The sequence below is a fragment of the Leopardus geoffroyi genome, chromosome A2, assembly GCF_018350155.1.
Source record: "Leopardus geoffroyi isolate Oge1 chromosome A2, O.geoffroyi_Oge1_pat1.0, whole genome shotgun sequence".
Classification (NCBI taxonomy): Eukaryota; Metazoa; Chordata; class Mammalia; order Carnivora; family Felidae; genus Leopardus; species Leopardus geoffroyi.
The window spans coordinates 154,414,247-154,435,444 of record NC_059331.1 but is presented as its reverse complement, the minus strand read 5'-3'; the positions used below and the strand labels follow the sequence as shown (position 1 = coordinate 154,435,444).

At 37.8% G+C, this 21,198-nt stretch overlaps 1 protein-coding gene across 5 annotated transcripts in view; it reads right to left on the bottom strand.

The window, feature by feature from the left end:
* TTC26 (tetratricopeptide repeat domain 26) overlaps positions 1–21,198 on the bottom strand; it is a 48,748-nt gene that overhangs the window by 15,301 nt on the left and 12,249 nt on the right. For 4 of the 5 annotated variants that reach the window (XM_045495824.1, XM_045495825.1, XM_045495826.1 and 1 more), the window contains 7 exons: positions 18,430–18,575; positions 17,351–17,522; positions 9,758–9,832; positions 5,065–5,167; positions 3,763–3,818; positions 2,397–2,450; positions 1,437–1,500 (listed from right to left, as the gene is read on the bottom strand). In XM_045495824.1, coding sequence (XP_045351780.1) covers positions 1,437–1,500; positions 2,397–2,450; positions 3,763–3,818; positions 5,065–5,167; positions 9,758–9,832; positions 17,351–17,522; positions 18,430–18,575 — 670 coding nt within the window. Of the gene's footprint in view, positions 1–1,436; positions 1,501–2,396; positions 2,451–3,762; positions 3,819–4,426; positions 4,475–5,064; positions 5,168–9,757; positions 9,833–17,350; positions 17,523–18,429; positions 18,576–21,198 lie in introns of those variants that run through there. The other variant, XR_006716575.1, reaches the window with a different exon arrangement.

Genomic DNA, 21,198 nt, shown 5'->3' with positions numbered 1-21,198 from the left:
CAGGTCTTTGAGTCTCTCACCCGTTCCAACACGTGCACACTCAACTAATGTGGCTTAGTCTTCACCATCACTTGTCTATAAGACAACCTAGCACTTCCAGATCAAATGGAGAAATAATTTGCCGTGGAACCATCTGGTCCTGAGCCTGAACAACTTTCTGTCTGATATCAGATTCCTGTTTGAGATAGTAGAGAATTAGTATGACCCCCACCCTTGACACTGGGACTCCTATTCATTCTTGCTCTGTTTAATTTTCCCCCCACAGCACTTATCACGGTCAGATACACCATGTGATCTACTTATTTATTGTGTGTATTGTCTGTCCCACTGGACTGTATGCTCCACAAGGATGGAGGACTTGTTGGTTTTATTTCCTGCTACATCCCCAGCACCTCAATAAAGTTTCTTATATAAATGAATGAAATGAGGAAAGGAAATATTATTCAATAAATGGTCGTGGTGAAACATTTGAAAGAAAATGAATATTCAGGGGTGATAAAAATATTTAACAACCAGTTCACTATGAACACTGTCCACCAGAAAAGATGCTGGCCTTAGACAACTGGTGCAAACAGCCGTACCAGCTCCCACTGGCCAACTCACAGCCCTTTTGATAGCCCTTTCTCAAATCTTACACTCAATCTTGACCAATGAAATCAATACTTAAATTAAGAAAATAAAGCGACAAAACTACTAGTGGGAAATATAAGTGAATATTATCTAACTGTGGGGGTACGGAAGCATTTTCTAACCTACATACCCATGTATAATATCATCATAAAAAGGTAAACTTAATTGAATAAGATTTAAATATTTTTATATGTGAAAAAATACCACAGGCAAAATTGAAAGGCAAATGACTCGCCAGAAAAAATACCTATGACATGATAAAAGTTGAATCCTTAGAAAGCCCTTGAAAAATCAAGAGAAGTTAACATTTCAAATCAAAACCAGAATCAGGGTGCCTGCGTGGCTCGTTGGTTAAGTGTCCAACTCTTGAGTTCAGCTCAGGTAATGATATGTTTGTGGGTTTGAACCCTGCATCAGGCTCTGTGCTAACAGCATGGAGCCTGCTTGGGATTCTCTCTCCCTCTCTCTCTGCCCCTCCCCTGCTCACACTCTCCCTCTCTGAGTCAAAATATATGAAAAATAAACATTAAAAGGAAACAGAATCGAATTTTAAGAACTCTTATGAACTAAAGATTACATTTATTCTCCTCTATTTATATATTCTCTCATCCCACTTTAGTTGAGATGTTGAGAAGAGCTAACCCAATACTCTCTCCTGTGTCTCTCCCACAGGACTTCCTACTTTATACTTTTCTTTCAAGCCTGACAGACGTATCTCTGGACAGAGACTCAAACTTCACCAGTCAATATATGAACCAAGTCCAACAATTACAAATCATGTGAATGAGTACAGATTTCAGACATACCACACTCACTCGCTGACCCTCCCACCAGCTGGAAGAACTGCTGGGCGATTTTCATATGGTCCCTCTGAAAAACAAAGCAGAGCTGAGAGAGCTGATATAAGCTGAAAATATTTCATTTGTATTATATGTTATGCTTTTAAAATATTTGCCAGGATTTAATATATACCCTTCTTTTAAATCCTCTCCCAAACAAACTAATTCTTATTAGCATAAGCAACTAGAGAATCATAACCTGAAACTGAATTGAAACCAACCCAGGGTCAGATAAAAAAGAGAAAAAAATCGAATTCCCAAATTGTATCCTAAAAGTACCTTCATTAAATGAACTCATTCATTTAGTCATTCATTCACACAATGAACAGATATTTATTGCTCCTTTATCATATATCAGACCTTGTGGTAGGAGCCATAGTTATAACAAGGAGTATTAAATACACTCATTCATTGATTCAGTGACTATTGTAGAGGGAGCCAGAGATAAAAAGATTTATTTATATCTATTTTGTTCCAAAAAGAATGTAATGTGCCATATTCGTATGAATAAGTACGTAATTTTGGGCAGTGCTTATAAAAAGTCTTTGCCAAAGAAACAATTATCCCCATTTTACAGATGCCAAGATTACAGCTCAGAGGTGCGCAAGGTTAATGCAACTCACTGAAAGTAAGAATGAAGATGTGCGATGATTTGCAGTCGTTATTAGGTATAAACACACTGCTTAAAAATGGGGCTTTTAAAAGATGAAGCAACAATTCTTAGGGTGAAAGATTTCTTTTTTTGGTCTTTAAATAACATAGAATTCTTTTTACAATGGAATCTAGGTTGGGGGATATGGAGGAACGAAAGGAACTGCAAATGAGCCTAATCTTAAGCTTATTGCTAGCTGAACTTGAACGTTCACTTTGATCTTTTCCACAACAGTGTAACTGCAGACTGTACGTTACCAGTGATTTCATACTTACCGAACCCATTTCCTGGCCAAGAGCTGCATTGACCACTCCTTTGAGGATATACTCCTGGCAACATGGAATAACACTAATTACTGTTAAGAGAATGTGTAGCTATGAGATGTCTTCCAAATTAATTTCAACTTAATACTCTCAATATATTATCAAAAGTTACCCAGAGTCACTTTTCTCTTTTCCATCCTTGGCTTGAATGAAAGAATTGGGAGACTTTCATTTGGTTTTCAGGAAAGTGTCCATATAACAGAATTCACCATATTTGTAAATTTCTCAATCTTAAGCAGAAAAACTCAGTGGAAACTTTAAGTTTTATTTGAACTCAATGGAAAAAATTAACAATAAAATATTTATGTAATAATTTTTATCACCTTCTTAGCCCCTGCCATTGTTCATAACAACAACATACACATTATTTTCTCTTTCCAATAATAACTTTGTTTTCATAATAATCTTTTTCCTCAAAAAACAAAAAAGTATCCTGTAATTTCCATTTGTAAGGTATTCTCTCTTTTGGAGCCCTGAGACCTCACCTTCATCCCTTTCAGACATGGCTCTTTTCTTTAATAGACACCTTCTTTAGCAGCTTTATCAATTTTTTATGTAGGTACTATTTTTATTTAAGAGGGCTCATAAAAAGAACACAAAAGATGCCAAAGCTTTTATTTTATTTTTTTATTTGAGAGAGAGAGAGAGAGAGAGCATGAGTGGGGTGGAGGGGCAAAGAGAGAGAGAGAATCCTAAGCAGGCTCCACATTCAGCATGGAGCCCAATGTGGGACTCAATACGATGACTTTGGGATCATAACCTGAGTTGAAATAAAGAGTTGGAAGCTCAACCAGCTAAGCCATCCAGGCATCCCAATGCTGAAGCTTTTAATACACTTGAGAACTATACCTGCTTGGATTTCACAGGGTCTAGAAACATTTTCAGTCTTTCATTCAATAAGTACAATGTCTACAACATACTTGTGTACATCATGTTGGAAATCCAAATAGACAACGGTCCCTGACTGCAAAGAGCTAACAATCTAGTAGGGGAAAGACAAATTACAAACAATTATACTAGTGAGATAAGTTTCTTTCTATACCTTGCTATTAGTTCCATTGTAATCCTAGATTTAGGTTTTTTCACACCTCAACCCTTTTGAGGAAATGACCACATATAAGGGAGTTTTAAAACATAAAAAATCCAGAATATTCATTCTCATATCAAAAGTCTCACAGGACATTCCTAGATCAATATATATGGTCTTTCCTGAGATTCTACAAGCAGGAATCTTCTCTAATATGCCTTCTTGCTACCTTTCTGAAATTCTGCTTTCAACAGAAGTTGGTTAGTAAAATGGTAACACATTTTCAATTACCTGAGGAGTAGTAGGTTCCAGATCCTTAATTAAGTTATAAGCTTCTTGAACATCATCTGAAATACAAGATATAAGTAGCTATACTAGTCTATATTCCAGCAAACTCTTCTGAAATAGTCCCAAAAACATACGGTCCTTCAGTACTCAAACGTTCCTGGGAAGTATGAGTTGTTTTATCTGTCTTCTAACTCTCCATCAAGTTCAATGTGGAGTAATTATCTTAAGGATAACCAAAATATCTTAGGAGACCCATAAGCCATGAAGCACCTAAAAAAGGGTTCAAGCTAAGAATATGGACTATTATATACCAATGGCATTGTAATTATACAAGAAAAACAACCGATTTTTTAAAAAAGAATATATATTAAGTTATATTAAGTATGTAGGAGTGAAATGACATGAAGTCTGGGATTTGCTGTAGGGGGAGTATGGATGAAAAAATAATGGCAATATCTTGAAGACTGTTGAAGCTGGAATGAATACTTGGCTGTTCGTTTTGGGCATTTATACTATTTACTTTTGCTTAGTTTGAAATTTTTTATAATAAAAATTAATTTATAAAACACATACGATATTTAATTCCTGTTCAAAGCCTACTTCATTGAGCTTATATATCAGATAGAACTGTTTACATGTTCATGTTCTTATTTTAATAAACACTTACATTTTCCTCGATGAGGAATATGTTGTCTGGTTGGTTTCTACCATGCACCTAAAAAGGCCCACACTGTTAGTCCGAGGTCCTTGACACAGCGCCACCACCAATGCATGGTAGCTCCTATCCTGCACTCATCACTGTTAGGTAAAAGACTGCTTTAGGCATGTGTCTACAATTTTAACCTTACTTAAGGGCAGTCAATGTCACATTCTCTTTGAATCATAATATTTCTCATAAGAAGCTGCAGGTAGAAAGAAACAGAAAGGCAGACAACTAGACTAAATAAAAAATAGTTAAAGATAAAGACTCAAGAAAACATGGATGTACACTATACACAGGGGAACACTAGAAAAATAACTGTAAGGAAGAGGAAGGAAAAACGATGGAAAAACTGAAATAGATGGGTAGAGAACAAAAGACAGAAAAATAAAAGGAAGAAAGAAAAACAGAATGAGGGAGAAGGTTGGAGGCAAGAGAAAAGGCACAACAAATAAGCACCAATAAATTTGTTCTATCCTATGAAGCTGCTGCAAATACATTTTTGGAAGTATTTTGGATTTTAAAAGTTAAGCAACTAGCTCAATCAGAGATTAAATGTTCTACCATATCTCGTTGTAAGCAAGACCAAGACAAATTTTTCTTACCTTGACGAAGGTAGTAAATCACTAAGTTTAACCGAGCTTCAGGAATGACATCAACCAGGGGAGGCAAAACCTGCAAAGCCCCTTCACCTCCTCGGAAAACAACCTAACGACAGAAAAAGTCCATTATTATGGCAATAAGCATGAATGCACTTACTGGGGAAATGTGTAAGGAGCTGCCACTTATAACTCAGTTATTCTTTGAAAAGATGAATATATTTTTGAAGCTCTCAATATACACATGATTTTGACCTTTTTGAAAAAAGCCATTATCTAAATTATAATAAGTGTAAGCAACAGAATAAAGGCATACGCCTATTGCATACGTTTCCTTTTCATAAGAACTACAGAAAACTCTTAATGTACCCAATAGTCAATAATAAAACTTTTTTCTAGACAAATATTCTATTTGTCTATTTGTCTATTGTTTTTGATATTCTATATCAAAAACTCCAGGAAGGAATTTATATAACCTTTTTGAGCCTTTTTCTTCATTATAAGGATTGAATGAGATCAAGAGGGGTAAATGCGTGGTACATAGTAGGTAACATTTAATGAATTGCGTAAATAGTAGCGCCTACTGTTTGTCTGGGATTGTAGTAAGCACTGGCGTTGCAGCAGGAACAAGTCACTTCCTTGTCACTATAACACAGCTACACTCAAGTGGGGAGAGAGCCTCAAACAGCAAACACGTAAGAATATTGTCATATGCTAATGACAACGGCTAGAACAAAAATACTATCTGAGAGAGCAGTTTTATGCACTGTAGTTTACCCAGAGCCTAGCACAGTGTCTGGCACATAGCAAGCTGTTTCATAAATAATTACACAGAGATCGAGGCCATCAGGCATGAGCTACCCAATCTCTGCTTTCTACCTCAAAAATGTCCATTTGGTTTCTTTCTTGATTCTTCCTTATCTGAGATGTTCCCTTTTTTTTGCCAAGATTAATTCTTTCATCTGGTTTCTTGATTTCACGACTTCAAAAAAATTAATTCTAGTACAGTTAACATCAGGTGTACAATATGGTGATTCAACTCTTCTATACATTACTCAGTGCTCATCATGACAAGTGTACTCTTAATCCCCTTCACCTATTTCAACCATCCCCCCACTCATCTCCCCTCTGGTAATCAGCTATTTGTTCTCTGTAGTCAAGAGTCTGTTTTTTGGTTGGTCTCTTTTTTTCTTTGTTCATTTGTTTTATTTCTTAAATTCCACGTATGACTGAAATCATACGGTGTCTTTCTCAGACTTATTTCATTTGACTTTATACACTCTAGCTCCATCCATGTACCCCAAATGGCAAGATTTCACTCTTTTTATGGCTGAGTAATATTCCATTGTGTGTCTGTGGATTTGCTGTAGGGGGAGCAAAAGAATGACATTGGACCATTTTCTTATACACCAAAAGTAAACTCAAATGGATTAAGAACCTAAATATGACACCTGAAACCATAAACATCCTAAAAGAGAGCACAGGCAGTAGTTTCTCACATTGGCCATAGTAGCATTTTTCTAGATATGTCTTCTGTGGTAAGGGCAACAAAAGCACACAAATATATATAGATTCATCCATTCATCTATTGATTGACACTTGGGGTGCTCCCATAATTTGGCTATTATAAATAATTCTGCAATAAATATAGGGGTACATATATAATTTTGAATATTTTCATGTTTTTCGTGTTCTTTGAGTCAACACCCAGTGGAATCGAGTGGAATTCTGGATCACATTGTAAATCTATTTTTAATTTTTCGAGGAACCCCCGTACTCCTTTCCACAGTGCACCAGTTTCATTCCCATTAACAGTGCACACGGGTTCCTTTTTCTCCACATTCTCACCAACACTTGTTACTTCCTGTGTTTTTTATTTTAGCCATTCTAGCAGGTGTGAGGTGATATCTCATTGTGGTTTGATTTGCATTTTCCTGATGATGAATGATGTTAAGCATCTTCTCATGTCTGTTGGCAATTTGGATGTCTTCTTTGGAGAAATGTCTGCTCATGTGTTCTGCCCATTTTTTATTTATCGGATTGGTGTTGAGTTGTATAAGTGGTTTTGTTTTTTGTTTTTTGTTTTGTTTTTGAGAGAGAGAGAAAGAGCACGAGTGGAGTAGGTGCAGAAAGAGACAGAGAAAGAATTCCAAGCAGGCTATGTGCTGTCGAACAGAGCCCCATGTGGGGCTCAAACTCACTAACTGTGATATCGTGACCTGAGCCGAGATCAAGAGGCAGATGCTTAACCGAATGAGCCACCCAAGCGCCCCAAGTTGTATAAGTTTTTTATACATTTTGGATACTGACCCCTTATCAGATGTCATTTGCAAATATCTTTTCCCACTCTGCAGGTTGTTTTTGTGTTTTGTTGATTGTTTCCTTGACTGGGCAGAACTTTTAATTTTGATGTTAGTCCTAACTGGTTTTTTTTTTTTTTTGTTTTGTTTTGTTTTGTTTTGTTTTTTTTGCTTTTGTTGCCCTTACCACAGAAGACATATCTAGAAAAATGCTACTATGGCCAATGTGAGAAATTACTGCCTGTGCTCTCCTTTAGGATGTTTATGGTTTCAGGTGTCATATTTAGGTTCTTAATCCATTTGAGTTTACTTTTGGTGTAAGAAAATGGTCCAGTTTCATTCTTCTGCATGTAGCTGTCTGATTTGCCCAACACCATTCGTTGAAAAGACTGTCTTTTTCCCATTTCATATTCCTGCCTCTTTTGTTGAAGACTCATTGATCATATAATTGTGGGTTTATTTCTGGCCCTTCTATTCTGTTCCATTGATCTGTGTCTATTTTTATGCCAATACCATACTATTTTGATTACTACATCTTTGCAGTATATCTTGAAATCTGGGATTGTGATATCTCCAGTTTTGTTCCTCTTTTTCAAGATTACTTTGGCCATTCAGGATCTCTTACGGTTCCATACAAATTTTAGGATTGTTTGCTCTGGTTCTGTGACAAATGCTGTTGGTATTCTGAAAGGGATTGCATTAAATGTATAGGTTGCTCCGGGTAGTATGGGGCATTTTAACATTTGTTCTCCCAATCCAGTTTGGGATGTTTTAGTCAACCTGGATCTTGTTTCTCTATTAATGATTCTATCTTCATTGCTCCTGGTCCTACTTCTCAACTTTAAACATACACATGGGTTTTTGCTCTCTTGAAAAATCTTCCTCCCTCTGGATAGTGCCCTATTTTTTTCATTTCTTTCAGTACCACAGTTCAAAAGTGTGTGGCTTTACTGCTTCAACTTTATTATCCTCTTACTCCTTAACCTCCTGCTTTCAGCACACTAGTAAACTTACTCTCACAAGTCACAAATTAACTCCTTTAACCAAATTCAATGGACTCTTCTGCCCAATGATGCTTCTGCAGTTTGGACTGATGGCCATAGCATGATCACAAAAACATGATTTACTAAATGTGTACTAAGTGCTAGATACTGTGCAAAGCATCTTACACACGTTACCTCATTTGGTCCTCACAAGAAAATACGGTAGGCACTGTAATTTCCCCTGTGGAACACCTGAGAACATTGAGTCTCAACAATGCTAAGTGACTCACCCCAAGGTCCAAAGCTAGTACATGGAATAGGCTGATTTTGACCTCAAGTCTGACCGCAAAAGCCAATGCTCATAACAACCATTTATATTGTGTAGTAATTTTATACTTTGTTTTAAATTATAAAAGTATTATATGTTCAAAGGGGGAAAACTTATACATTACAAAAAGAAAATTTCTGTATTCTCATTTCTCTCTTTAATCCCACTCTCAGAAACAAATCCTTATTTACTAGCTGACATACTCCTTCCAGTCATATATACATATGGTGCTTCCTTACTCTGGCTGTACATTATATCCATCTGGGAAGCTTTTAAGAAAAGCTCCTTAAATACAGATGCTTTCAAAATAATATAAAAACAGGGAGGAGGACAAAACATAAGAGACTCCTAAATATGGAGAACAAACAGAGGGTTACTGGAGGGATTGTGGGGGGGATGGGCTAAATGGGTAAGGGGCTCTAAGGAATCTATTCCTGAAATCATTGTTGCACTATATGCTAACTAACTTGGATGTAAATTTAAAAAATAAATTAAATTTTGGGTGCCTAGGTGGCTCAGTCGGTTAAGCGTCCGACTTCAGCTCAGGTCATGATCTCACACTCCGTGAGTTTGAGCCCCGCGTCGGGCTCTGTACTGACAGCTCAGAGCCTGGAGCCTGCTTCAGAGTCTGTGTCTCCCCCTCTCTCTGTCCCTCCCCTGCTCATGCTCTGTCTGTCTCTGTCTCAAAAATAAATTTAAAAACATTAAAAAATTAAAAACAAAAACAAACAAACAAAAAAAACAAAGATGGACTCGAGTTTGACTTTCGCCAGAAAATCCTTCCATTCATTGTAATCCACAAGGATAGATGTTCCTTGGTCTTGGCCAACAAAATGAACCCTTGGACTTATACTGCCTTGCACTTCTTTCTAAATGTTATATATGTCTTACTGCCCTCCCAGTAAGGGTTTCCTTGAGGAGAGGACCTCACATCTAAAACTTATGTTCTCTCTCCCATAGCAAGGAGGAGTTCGCTTGGAGTAGAGAAGTATTTGTTGCAATATCTCCCTTCACGTATCCTTCTAACTGCTTTGATATACCAAAGTAGGATTAAGACTCAATTCAGTCACGATGATAGCGCTATTCACCAGATTGTGCCTGATGAGTTCTTTAGCAAATTCAAAGGAAGAAGAAGCGTTGTCCATCAAGCTTTTGAGTTCTGCCTGAAATTGAAAAAGGAAAGGCTTAGGAAAACGCAAGTATACAGTCCTTACACCACATATTTTTACAACGTTTTATAGTTTACAAGGAATTTAACACAGTATTTCATTTGTTTCTCAGGACTCGGAGAGTCAGTGTGATTATTATCCTCATTTTACAGATGAGAACATCAAGGCTTATAAACATTATATGACTTGAACCTTCCAATAAGCAGCAAGTTTGAAACTGGTCAACCCAAGTCTGAAGACTTCTACTTTGCAGAGCCAAAGGTGATAAAGGAGCTAAGTTTTTCACAACTGAGGTTGATTCTTCAATGTGATCATTCCACCTATACCCTGAACTCTCATAGTACCTCCTTCCTGCTGAATTGGCCTTTACTTACATACCATAATTAAAATACCTTCTCCTATTATTTATTAGACCTATCAGATCTCTTCTGTATTCTCTCACCCTTTTAGCTCCCCATAGAACAAATGGTCAACCATTTCTAGCATCCTCACTAACACCCTCGATTCCCTTAGCCCTTCCTCAGCTTTCTGTTGTTCCTGACTTGCCAATCTATAATTTTGAGTAATCTTCCTCTCCTTTTTCTACTTCCGTCAGTAGGTAGCTAACCTTTTCAGGATAAAATAATTAAATTTTTAAAAATTTTATTTTAGAGACAGAGAGAGAGCAAGCAGGGGAGAGGGGCAGAGGGCTGAGGAGGGAGAGGAAAGGAGGGAGGGAGGGGGAGGGGGGAGAGAGAAAGAGAGAGAGAGAGAGAGAGAGAGAGAGAGAATATCTTAAGCAGGCTCCATGCTAAGCGCAGAGCCTGATGTCGGGCTCGATCCCCTGACCCTGGGATCATGATCTGAGCCGAAATCAACAGTCAGACGCTCAACCAACCGAGCCACCCAGGCTCCCCACTATTTAAATTCTCGATTGTTCTCACTAACCACTACAAACTTGTTCCACTTGATCTCATATGGGATCGTGCATCTACCTCAGCAACGCTTTTATTAATCCCTTCTTTTGTCCACAGCAGCAATTCTAAAGTGTTTGGTAATATTAGGTAAGATCAGCAATTTTCAAGCTTTTTGATCTCAAGATCTTTTTTATAGTCTTAAAAATTATTAAGGATCCTAAAGAGCTTTTGTTTACATGGGTTATAGCCCACATGAATAGCTCACACAATACAATACACATTGTATTAGAAATTAAAACAGAAATTTTAAATTATTCAATTAATCAAAAATAATAATAAAACCACTATATATTAACATAAATATATTTCATTAAGAAAACTGCATTTAGGGGTGCCTGGGTGGCTCAGTCAGTTGAGCGTCCGACTTTGGCTAAGGTCATGATGTCATGGTTCGTGAGTTTTGAGTCCCACGTAGGGCTCTATGCTGACAGCTCAGTGCCGGGAGCCTCCTTCGGATTCTGTGTCTCTCCCTCTCTCTCCTCATTCATGCTCTTTCTCTCTCAAAAATAAATAAACATTTTTAAAAATCGCATGTAGGGGTGCCTGGGTGGTTCATTCAGTTTAGTGTCAAATTCTAGGTTTCGGCTCAGGTTATGATCTTGCAATATTGTGAGTTCAAGCCCGATGTGGGGCTCTGTGCTGGCAGCACAGAGCCTTCTTGGAATACTCTCTCTCTGCCCCTTCCCCCACTCACGCTGTCTCTGTCTCTCTCAAAATAGATAAATAAACTTAAAAAAAATCCCTGCGTTTACCACTGCAAAAATTTAGTGAGAAGAGTAGTACTGTTCCATAAATTTTTGCAAATCTCTTTCATGTCAGGCTTAAAAGAGGACAGCTAGCTTGGCATGTCTGTATCTGCATTGGATCTATTTTGAAATCACGTTATCTCTGGAAAACTTCAGTGCACACTTGAGCAAATGAAAGTGAAAAAAGAAAACCTTTTAGTAAGATGAGGATAGTTCTGATTCAGGCAGGACCAGCCAGAACTCAGGGGAAGGCAAGTGAGATGCCTAGGACCCAAGATTTAAAGCAGCACTCACTGGGGTGCCTGGGTGGCTCAGTTCGTTGAGCATCTGACTTGGGCTCAGGTCATGATCTCACAGCTCTGTGAGTTTGAGCCCCGCATCGGGCTCTGTGCTGACGGCTCGGAGCCTGGAGCCTGCTTCAGATTCTGTGTTTCCCTCTCTGTCTGCCCCTAACCCACTTGCATTCTGTCTCTGTCTCTCTCAAAAATAAATAAACATTTAAAAAATTAAAAAAAAAAAAAAAGCAGCACTCACTGCACAAGCAAAGATGTCTAACACCATTAGTCATCAGAGAAATGCCAATCAAAGCCACAATGAGATTCCACTTCACATCCAACAGGATGGCTAGCATAAAAAAGTCAGATAATAACTGTTGGCAAGGATATAGAGAAACTGAAACTCCTACATACGGCTGGTGTGAATGTAAACTTGTACAGTTACTTTGTAAAACAGTCTGGCAGTCCCTTAATTAAATAGAGAGTTCCATATAACCCAGCAATTCCTCTTCTAGGCATATACCCAAGACAAGTGGAAACAGGTCCAAAACATGTCCAAAAACACGTACACAAATGCTCATAACAGCATTATTCATAATAGACAGAAAGCGGAAACAACCCAAATGTCCATCAGCTGATGAATGGAAAAATAAAATGAAATATATCCACACAATAGAATATTATTTGCTCATAAAAACAAATGAAATAGTAATACATGCTACAGCATGATGAACTTTATAAACATTATACTAAATAAAAGAAGATAATCATAAAAGTTCACATGTGGGCGCCTAGATGGCTGGTTGGTTAGCATCCAACTCTTGACTTTGTCTCGGGTCATGATCCCAGGGTCATGGGATCGGGCCCCATGTCAGGCTCTGGGCTGAGTGTGGAGCCTGCTTAAGACTCTCATTCTCTCTCTCCCCTCCCCCGCTCTCTCAAATTAAAATTTTTTTTTAATTTTTAATAAATTAAAGGAGGAAATATTCTGCATGAAATGTATCTTTTTACATTCAAATTTTCTGTGCCCTTATATTTAAAACATATATTAGGGTTTTGTCTTTTAAATCTAATTTGCCAATCTTTGTCTTTTAATTGAGAAATTAAACCTTTTAAATATAACGTATTATAATATAATTAGGGGCGCCTGACTGGTTCAGTCAGTGGGCATGCAACTCTTGGTCTTGGGGTCATGAGTTCGAGCCCCACTTAAAAAACATAGAATCTTTGGGGCATCTGGGTGGCTCAGTCAGTTGAGCATCCGACTTCAGGTTAGGTCAAGATCTCACAGTTCATGGGTTCGAGCCCCATGTTGGGCTCTGCAATGACCACGTGAGGCCTGCTTAGAATTCTCTCTCTGCCTCTCTCTCTGCCCCTCCCCTGCTCATGTTCTCACTCTCTCTCTCTCTCAAAATAAATAAACATTAAAAAAAATAAAATCTTTAAAAAAATAAAAAATATATATATAATTATAGATCATTTAAATTTGAAAAAGGCAAAACAATGAGGTTTTTAGAAGATAATACCAGAGAATATGATCTTGAGCCAGGAAGTCCTCTTAAACAAAATAGAGAAAGCACCAAACATAAAGAAAAAGATAGTTTTGACAATGTTTCTGCCTACAAAATCCTTGATAAATGTTAATATTTACTGAGAGTTTGCCATGTACACCAAGTTAGGGACTTTACGTACATCGTATCACTTAATCTTCACAGCAGGCTATAATAAGTCAGTCTATTACTTTCCTTACTTTGCAGGAGGTTAAGTAGTTCACCGAAGGCCGCACAGCTATCACCCGGGAGTAGAATTTGGGTCTATCTGATTTCAAAGCTCCTGTTCTTAACCACTACCCTGGAAGCCTTCCCAGTGTGGGGGGCGGATTTTTTTTAAGTCTTTATCCTCTGAGGGGTGCCTGGGTGGCTCAGTTGGTTGAGCATCTGACTTCAGCTCAGGTCATGATCTCACACCTCATGGGTTTGAGCCCTGCATCAGGCTCTGTGCTGACAGCTGAGAGCCTGGAGCCTGCTTCAGATTCTGTGTCTCCCTCTCTCTCTGCCCCTCCCCTGCTCATGTTCTGTCTGTCTGTCTGTCTGTCTCTCTCTCTCTCTCAAAAATAAACATTAAAAAACATTTTTTTAAAGTCTTTATCCTCTGAAACTAGCATTCTCCTTCCTTCCCCCAGCATCTTACATTCACTGCTTCTATTGCTTCATCATCTAATTGTCATCCTTCTGCCATATCCTTTATGACAAATTCCAATCCAAGCAATTACTCACCCACTCCTCAACTCCTTGTTGTCTAGATCCAACCCCCAATGATAATGATATGCTAATCATCAGAGTAGGGAACTGTAGGAAATCCTAGTTATGGTATCCAATGGCTTTTTCTCAATCTTCATCTTTACTGACCTCTTTTGAACCTCCCCCTTCTTTGAACACAATTCTCCCTTAATTTCTAAGTCATACTTTAAGTTTCTCATTCAACCAATACACTTAGTTGACACCAACTTTATGTGTGCTTTGTGCCAGGTACAGGGATGTGAACATCAAAATAAAGTTTCAAACCTCAATAAACTTGTCTAGATTAAAGACAATTAGGCAACTACCAAATAGTACACATGATATTTTATATATTATATACATATAATCACATAAAAGAGCTAAGAAATTTCATCTAAAATTGCAGTTAAGTCTATGGGCTTTAGAGTCAGATAAACAAGGGTTTGAGAGCTGAATTCATCACTTGTTGTAAAATTTTGGGCAAGTTATTCAAAATACTTTAAAAATTAGGTGAATCATTACAGATTACATCATGTTTACTATAGAAGAGCAGAATGCTACTGGTGTTTGTAGAGAGAATGAGCCATATAAGGGTGAACCCATTATACAAATTACTAGAGGAATGCCTTATTTTTAAATGGTTTGATAAAATTATAAGTAAACACAAACAGCTAAAGTTCCCCCTGCCAAAGCTTGTCAGGGTACATTTGACATAGTCATCTACTGCTGGAAACATTATAAAATTAGTATGTAAACTGCACAGACACAATTGCAAATGAAAAAGAATGCCTTTTAGAGACCTGAGATGCAGCTTGGTGCTCTGGCTTGGATAATGCCAGACCTACAGAATATTGGTTAACCACGCTACCCATACAAGACTACGGAAAGAGCATGGGCAGACAAAATGTAAACATTTAATAGACTGGGAAACATTGGCAAAGTCCCCAAGATTAACTCAAGGTAGAAAAGCGAGAATATATTTTGTTTATTTGTTGTTACCAAAGGCTATAAACCCGAAAGAGATCAAACTGCAAACCCGTTGACTATTAAACTGCTAATGCTGGAAACCAGCCAATTAGGCAGACTGCATGGACTATTTGGTTGAAATGAGCATACCCAAGAACGTATTTTACATGACATACAAATGGACTGTTCAGTGGCAAACTAAGCAGATGAAGTGGCGGGCATCTGTGTTGCCACAACAGACCACCCTTCACCAACATAAGCCACAAATAGTACTCCTCCCCTCCCCCACGTTTACGAAACACTGTTTCACCCAGGGGTCGAATCTGCTGTCAGCTAAAGCGTGTCAATAATGTTCCTCCCCGTTGCAGTTTCACTGAATTTTGCTTCGATACAGTCAGTTCGCTGGTTTCAGTTCCTTTCCCTCCTCCCCCAGTGGCACAATGCCAGCTGGAACAGTTTTTTGGGCAAGGGTGGGATTTTGTAATTTTGACACATGCACAAATTTTACATTTGAAATTTGGTGGCTTCTGACATCAACTAAAATAGTGGTTGAGGAAGTAATTTCCAAGCATGGCCTCCGTCATACAGTTAACCTAAAAATAACCTGTATAGGGGCACGTGACTGGCTGTGGGATGTGTGACTCTTGATCTCAGGGTTTTAAGTTCGGGCCCCATGTTGTATGTAGAGATTACTTTAATAAAAATAAAATCTTAAAAAAAACCCTTATATATTATGTAAATAAATAAATATCTGTTAATAGATATAGTATAGAATATACCCTCTCCCTCTCTATATGTGTGCATGCATGAGTGTGTGTGTGTGTGTGTGTGTGTGTGTGTGTGTAGAGTGTTAAACAAAAGGGAGTCCCATGTATGGCCTCCTATGTACTCTCAGTTTCCTTTACAAAGACAGCTATAACAGGGGCACCTGGGTGGCTCAGTCAGTTGAGCATCTGACTTCAGCTCAGGTCATGATCTCACACCTCATGGGTTTGAGCCCTGCATCAGGCTCTGTGCTGACATCTCGGAGCCTGAAGCCTGCTTCAGAGTGTCTCCCTCTCTCTCTCTCTCTCTGCCCCTCCCAGCTTACCCTCTGTCTGTCTCTCTCTCAAAAATAAGTAAACATTAAAAAATTTGAAAAAAAAAAAAGATGCTATAACAGATTTTATCCACAGGATAAGGGAAAATAAATAATATATACCAAGCATTTTGCATAGTGCCTTTAAGTAACTCAATTTCTAAATTTATTTTTCTTATTAAAAAAATTTTTTTAATTAATTTACCTATTTTGAGAGAGGCAAAGAGAGTGCGAGTGGCAGAGGGGCAAAGAAAGAGGGAGAATCCCAAGCAGGCTCTGCGCTGTCAGTAGAGAGGCCATGCAGTGCTCGAACTCATGAAACCGTGAGATCATTACCTAAGCCAAAATTAAGAGTTTGAGGCTCAACCGACTGAGCCACCCAGGAGCCCCTAATGTTTTGTTTTTTTGTTTTTTTTTTTAAGTAGGCTTCATTCCCAACGTGGGGCTTGAACTCATGACCCGGAGATTAAGAGTCACATTCTTTACCGACTGAGCCAGCCAGGTGCCCACAATTTCTAAGTATTTATAAAATGCTTACCAGTATTGCCTCTTGGGATGACCCTAAAAGAGATGCTGAATTGTACCAAGTAGAATAAGGCATTCCGAGAAATGAGAATGTTATATGCAAAGCTCTGAGAGCAGCAGAGTGTGGTGTGTGGAACAATGTCGGTGGCTAAACTGGAGAGGACAAGGCTAGAGGCAGGGAAATTATTGAAAGATGGTAAGAGAGATGACGAGTGCCCAGACTAGAGCAGTGGCAGAGGAGAAGAGATAGATCAAAGAGATATCCAGGATGCAGAACTGATAGGGAGTGGTAGACAATTAGATGGGGGAGGAAGAAAAAGACTGATGGAAATCCTAGGTTTGTGATGTGATTTACATGCTGGTGATAATGAACCACACAGCCACAGACCTATTTTAGAGGAAGAAGCAGAAGTGTTTGGTGTTCACATATTTAAGTTAATGTAAAGCATCTAGGTAAAGATCATCTGCAATATAGTAGACATTCAGAATTCAGAAGTCAACATTTTTTTAGAATACCTAATCAATATAAATACTTATATAATTGGTTCTTATAGAATCACCCTGGCAATGACAAAGGGATATTAATCAAGAGTTAACAGATTATAATAGATTTTTATGACTGACCCAGAAAGTATAGGGCTAGTCAAACTGGAATTAAGTAAATTAAAAACAAATTTCCATCACTACCTCAGCTGCTTTGCCGTTGTAAAGGCGAAAATGATTACAGGCCTTAAGATTGAGTGCGATGGTGCTTTCAGGGATTTGCTGAAGGTAAACTGCCAGAACTTCCTGAGACACATCATAGTAATCCAGCTTGTAGTAACACAGGGCCACATACACATTGAGGGCAAGGTATTCCCTATTAGGTGAAAGGATTAAGGGTTAACAGTTGAAGTCTACTTCAGAGAAATGTTGTCAAACGACAAAGACTTTTTTAATGGTTAAAAATGGACAGCCAGGCGGAGAAAACATGAATTTGCCTTTTGAAGAAAGAAACCAAGATAACATCAGTGTGATATTTTTCTTTTGTACTGTAATATTTGGGCGTTTTAAGTAGAATGAAAGATGACAACGAAAGGAGAAAGGGAAACATTCAACTCCTACTCGTTCAGGTTAAAAAAAATGAAACTAACGTACTGGGCAAAAACTGTAAATGAGCACATGCGGTACAGGGGATTGACACACAAGAAGCAGACTCGATGAGTGAGGGGGAAATGGCTGGGGTGCAGGTAAAACAAAAGGAGAGAAGGCAGGTGGGTGAGACATTTGGGAAAGTGAGAGAAAGACCACATGGTCAGTGATAAAAGTTGGAATGTTAATTCTCGGGAATGGTTTATTTCTAATTTTTTCAAAACGTTACCTACGATGTGATACGATGCTGAAATGACACATTTAGACCATGCATTTTCAACAGGAGTTAAGAATTCTTCTGAAGAAATGGAAAATCGTACTCATTTAAGTATAAAGCATAGATATACGTTTGAGATGTAAAAGGACACACAGTATATCTGTGGTTTTAATATTTCATGAGAAGGTGGCTGGGGAAAAGAAGTCCAAAAAGGCTCTCTGGAAGGGTGATAACGAAATGAAGGTGGAGAAATCCTGATCTGGAGAATAAGGAGTTCTTAATGTGGCCAGATTATTAGCCAAACACATTTGAACCCATGGTGATAATAGATCGAAACCATACTAGGTCCTCAGCCAAACTGTTTCCAGGAAAAAAAAGAACAAAATGAGATTCTGAGTAGACATAAAAGGGCACAGACCTGTTATCTAGCAGTATTCGCTTATAAATATCAATAGCTTCTTGGTAGTGAGATCGCATATAGTGGATTGAGGCCAAACTGAGTTGATCTTCTGTGATATCCTGAAGATTCTGATGAAAGTTCATCAACTTCTTCTCATCATTAAACTAAAATTGTCAGAGGAAAAAACACATGAAAAGATTCATATTAGAGAACAGTTAATCAATACCTATGGTACAGAGATTTTAACTCCTCCTTCAACCACCTTGTCTCTCTGTTCTCCCTATTTCTCTTCAGTTCCTTATCTTCTCTTCTGTCTCCTTCAGAGAAAGAATGAAAACGGCCTCTGGAGGCATAGCCTTGACAATGGAAAACCTTTAAGTCACAGCTAATAACCACCCTCTTCCTTCTTCCTATTTCTTTCTCCCTTTTCTTTTTTCCTATGTCTTTTTATTGCTTTCATTTGCTGTTTATAAGAGAGACATTTTAAAATATAAAGACACATGGGGAGCCTGAGTCAGTCAGGCTCAGTCAGTTAAGCATACAATTTCGGCTTAGGTCATGATCTCTTGGTTTGTGGGTTCGAGCCCCTCATCAGGCTCTGTGCTGACAGCTCAGAGCCTGGAACCTGCCTCAAATTCTGTGTCTCCCCCTTTCTCTGCCCCTCCCCTACTTGCACTCTGTCTCTCTCTTTATCAAAAATAAATAAACATTAAAAAAATTTTTTAAATATAAAGACACAGTAAGATAGAAAGTTTAAAAGTATGTCAAGAGACATAATAGACAAATATTATACAAAAAAGAGCCAGTGTAGATATACAAATATGACAAAGTAGACTTTATGTGAAGAGGAATTTCTAGAGAAAAAGAGAGGCATTTCATAATGATGTTTTAATCCACTAGATGGATACAAGAATTCTAAATTTGTATGCACTTAATGATACAGTCTGGAAAACATGTAAAGCAAAAACTGAAAGAACTAAACAGAGAGATAATTACAGTGTGATGTTTTTAAATGCACCAAGTATTTTCATATATTGCTCATGGGTGATGTGATAAACTTTCTGTAAAATAATTTAGCAATATCAATGAAAATCTTTAAAGTTGTTCAAATTCAATTAACTCAGTAAGCCCATTTCTAGGATGTTCAGAATAACATTTTTGTAATTAAAATTAAAACAATCTAAACGGAAAAAAAAAATAAATAAAACAATCTAAATGGGACTGATTCCTTGATTTCTCTTTGTGTTGCTTCATTTTTGGTGTACAGAAATGCAACAGATTTCTATACATTGATTTTTGTTTCCTGTGACTTAACTGAATTCATGTATCAGTTCTAGCAATTTTTGGGTAGAATCTTTTAGGTTTTTTTTTTTTTTAACCAAGTTTTCTATATAGAATATCATGTCATCTGCAAATAGTGAAAGTTTTACTTTTTTGCCAATATGAATGCCTTTTATTGCTTTTTGTTGTCTAATTGCTGAGGCTAGGACTTCCAGTACTATGTTAAATAACAGTGGTAATAGTGGACATCCCTGTCTTATTCCTGACCTTAGAAGAAAAGCTCTGTTTTTCCCTGTTGAGAATGACATTAGCTGTGGATTTCTCATACATGGCCTTTACTATGTTGTGATATGTTCCTTCTAACCCTACTTTGTTGAGGGTTTTTATCATGAACGGATGATGAACTTTATCAAATGCTTCTACTGCATCTATTGAAATGATCAAAAGGCTCTTATCCTTTGTTTCATTAATGTGGCGTATCACATTGGTTGATTTGCAACTACCGAACCACACTTGCAGACCAGGAATAAATCCCATTTGATTGTGGTGAGTGATTCTTTAAATGTACTGTTGGATTAGGTTTGCTAGTATTTTTTTTTAATTTTTTAATGTTTATTTATTTTTGAGAGACAGAGAGACAGAGCATGAATGGGGGATGGACAGAGAAAGGAGGACACAGAATCTGAAGCAGGTTCTAGGCTCTGAGCTGTCAGCACAGAGCCCGACATGGAACTCGAACTCACGAGCCACGAGATCAAGACTCGAGTCGAAGTCAGACACTTAATGGACTAAGCCACCCACGTGCCCCTGTTTGCTAGTATTTTATTCAGAAATCTTATATCCATGTTCATCAGGGATATTGGCCTGTGGTTGCCTTTTGTAGTGGAATCTTTATCTGGCTTTGGTATCAGGGTATGCTGTTCTCACAATTAACAACACAAGAAACAACAGGTGCCGGTGAGCATATTAACAAAGGGGGACCCTCTTACATTGTTCTTGGGAATGCAAACTGGTGCAGCCACTTTGAATACAGTATGGAAATTCCTCAAAAAGTTAAAAATAGAACTACCCTACGATCCAACAATTGCACTACCAGGTATTTACCCAAAGAATACAAAAATACTAATTCAAAGGGATACACCTTGATGTGTATAGCAGCACTATCAACAACGGCCAAATTATGGAAAGAACTCAAATGCCCACTGACTAATGAATGGATAAAGAAGATACGGTATATATTTACAATGGAATATTATTTAGCCACAAAAAAGAATGGAATCTTGCCATTTGCAATGATGTGGATGGAGCTAGAGAATATTATCCTGAGCAAAATAAGTCAGTCAAAGAAAGACAAATACCATATGATTTCACTTATATGTGGAACTTCAGAAACAAAACAAACGAGCATAGAAAAGACAGAGAGGGGCAAACATAGAAACAGATCCTTAATGATGGTTACCAGATGGGAGGTGGATGGGGGAATAGGTTAAATAGGTGATGGGGATT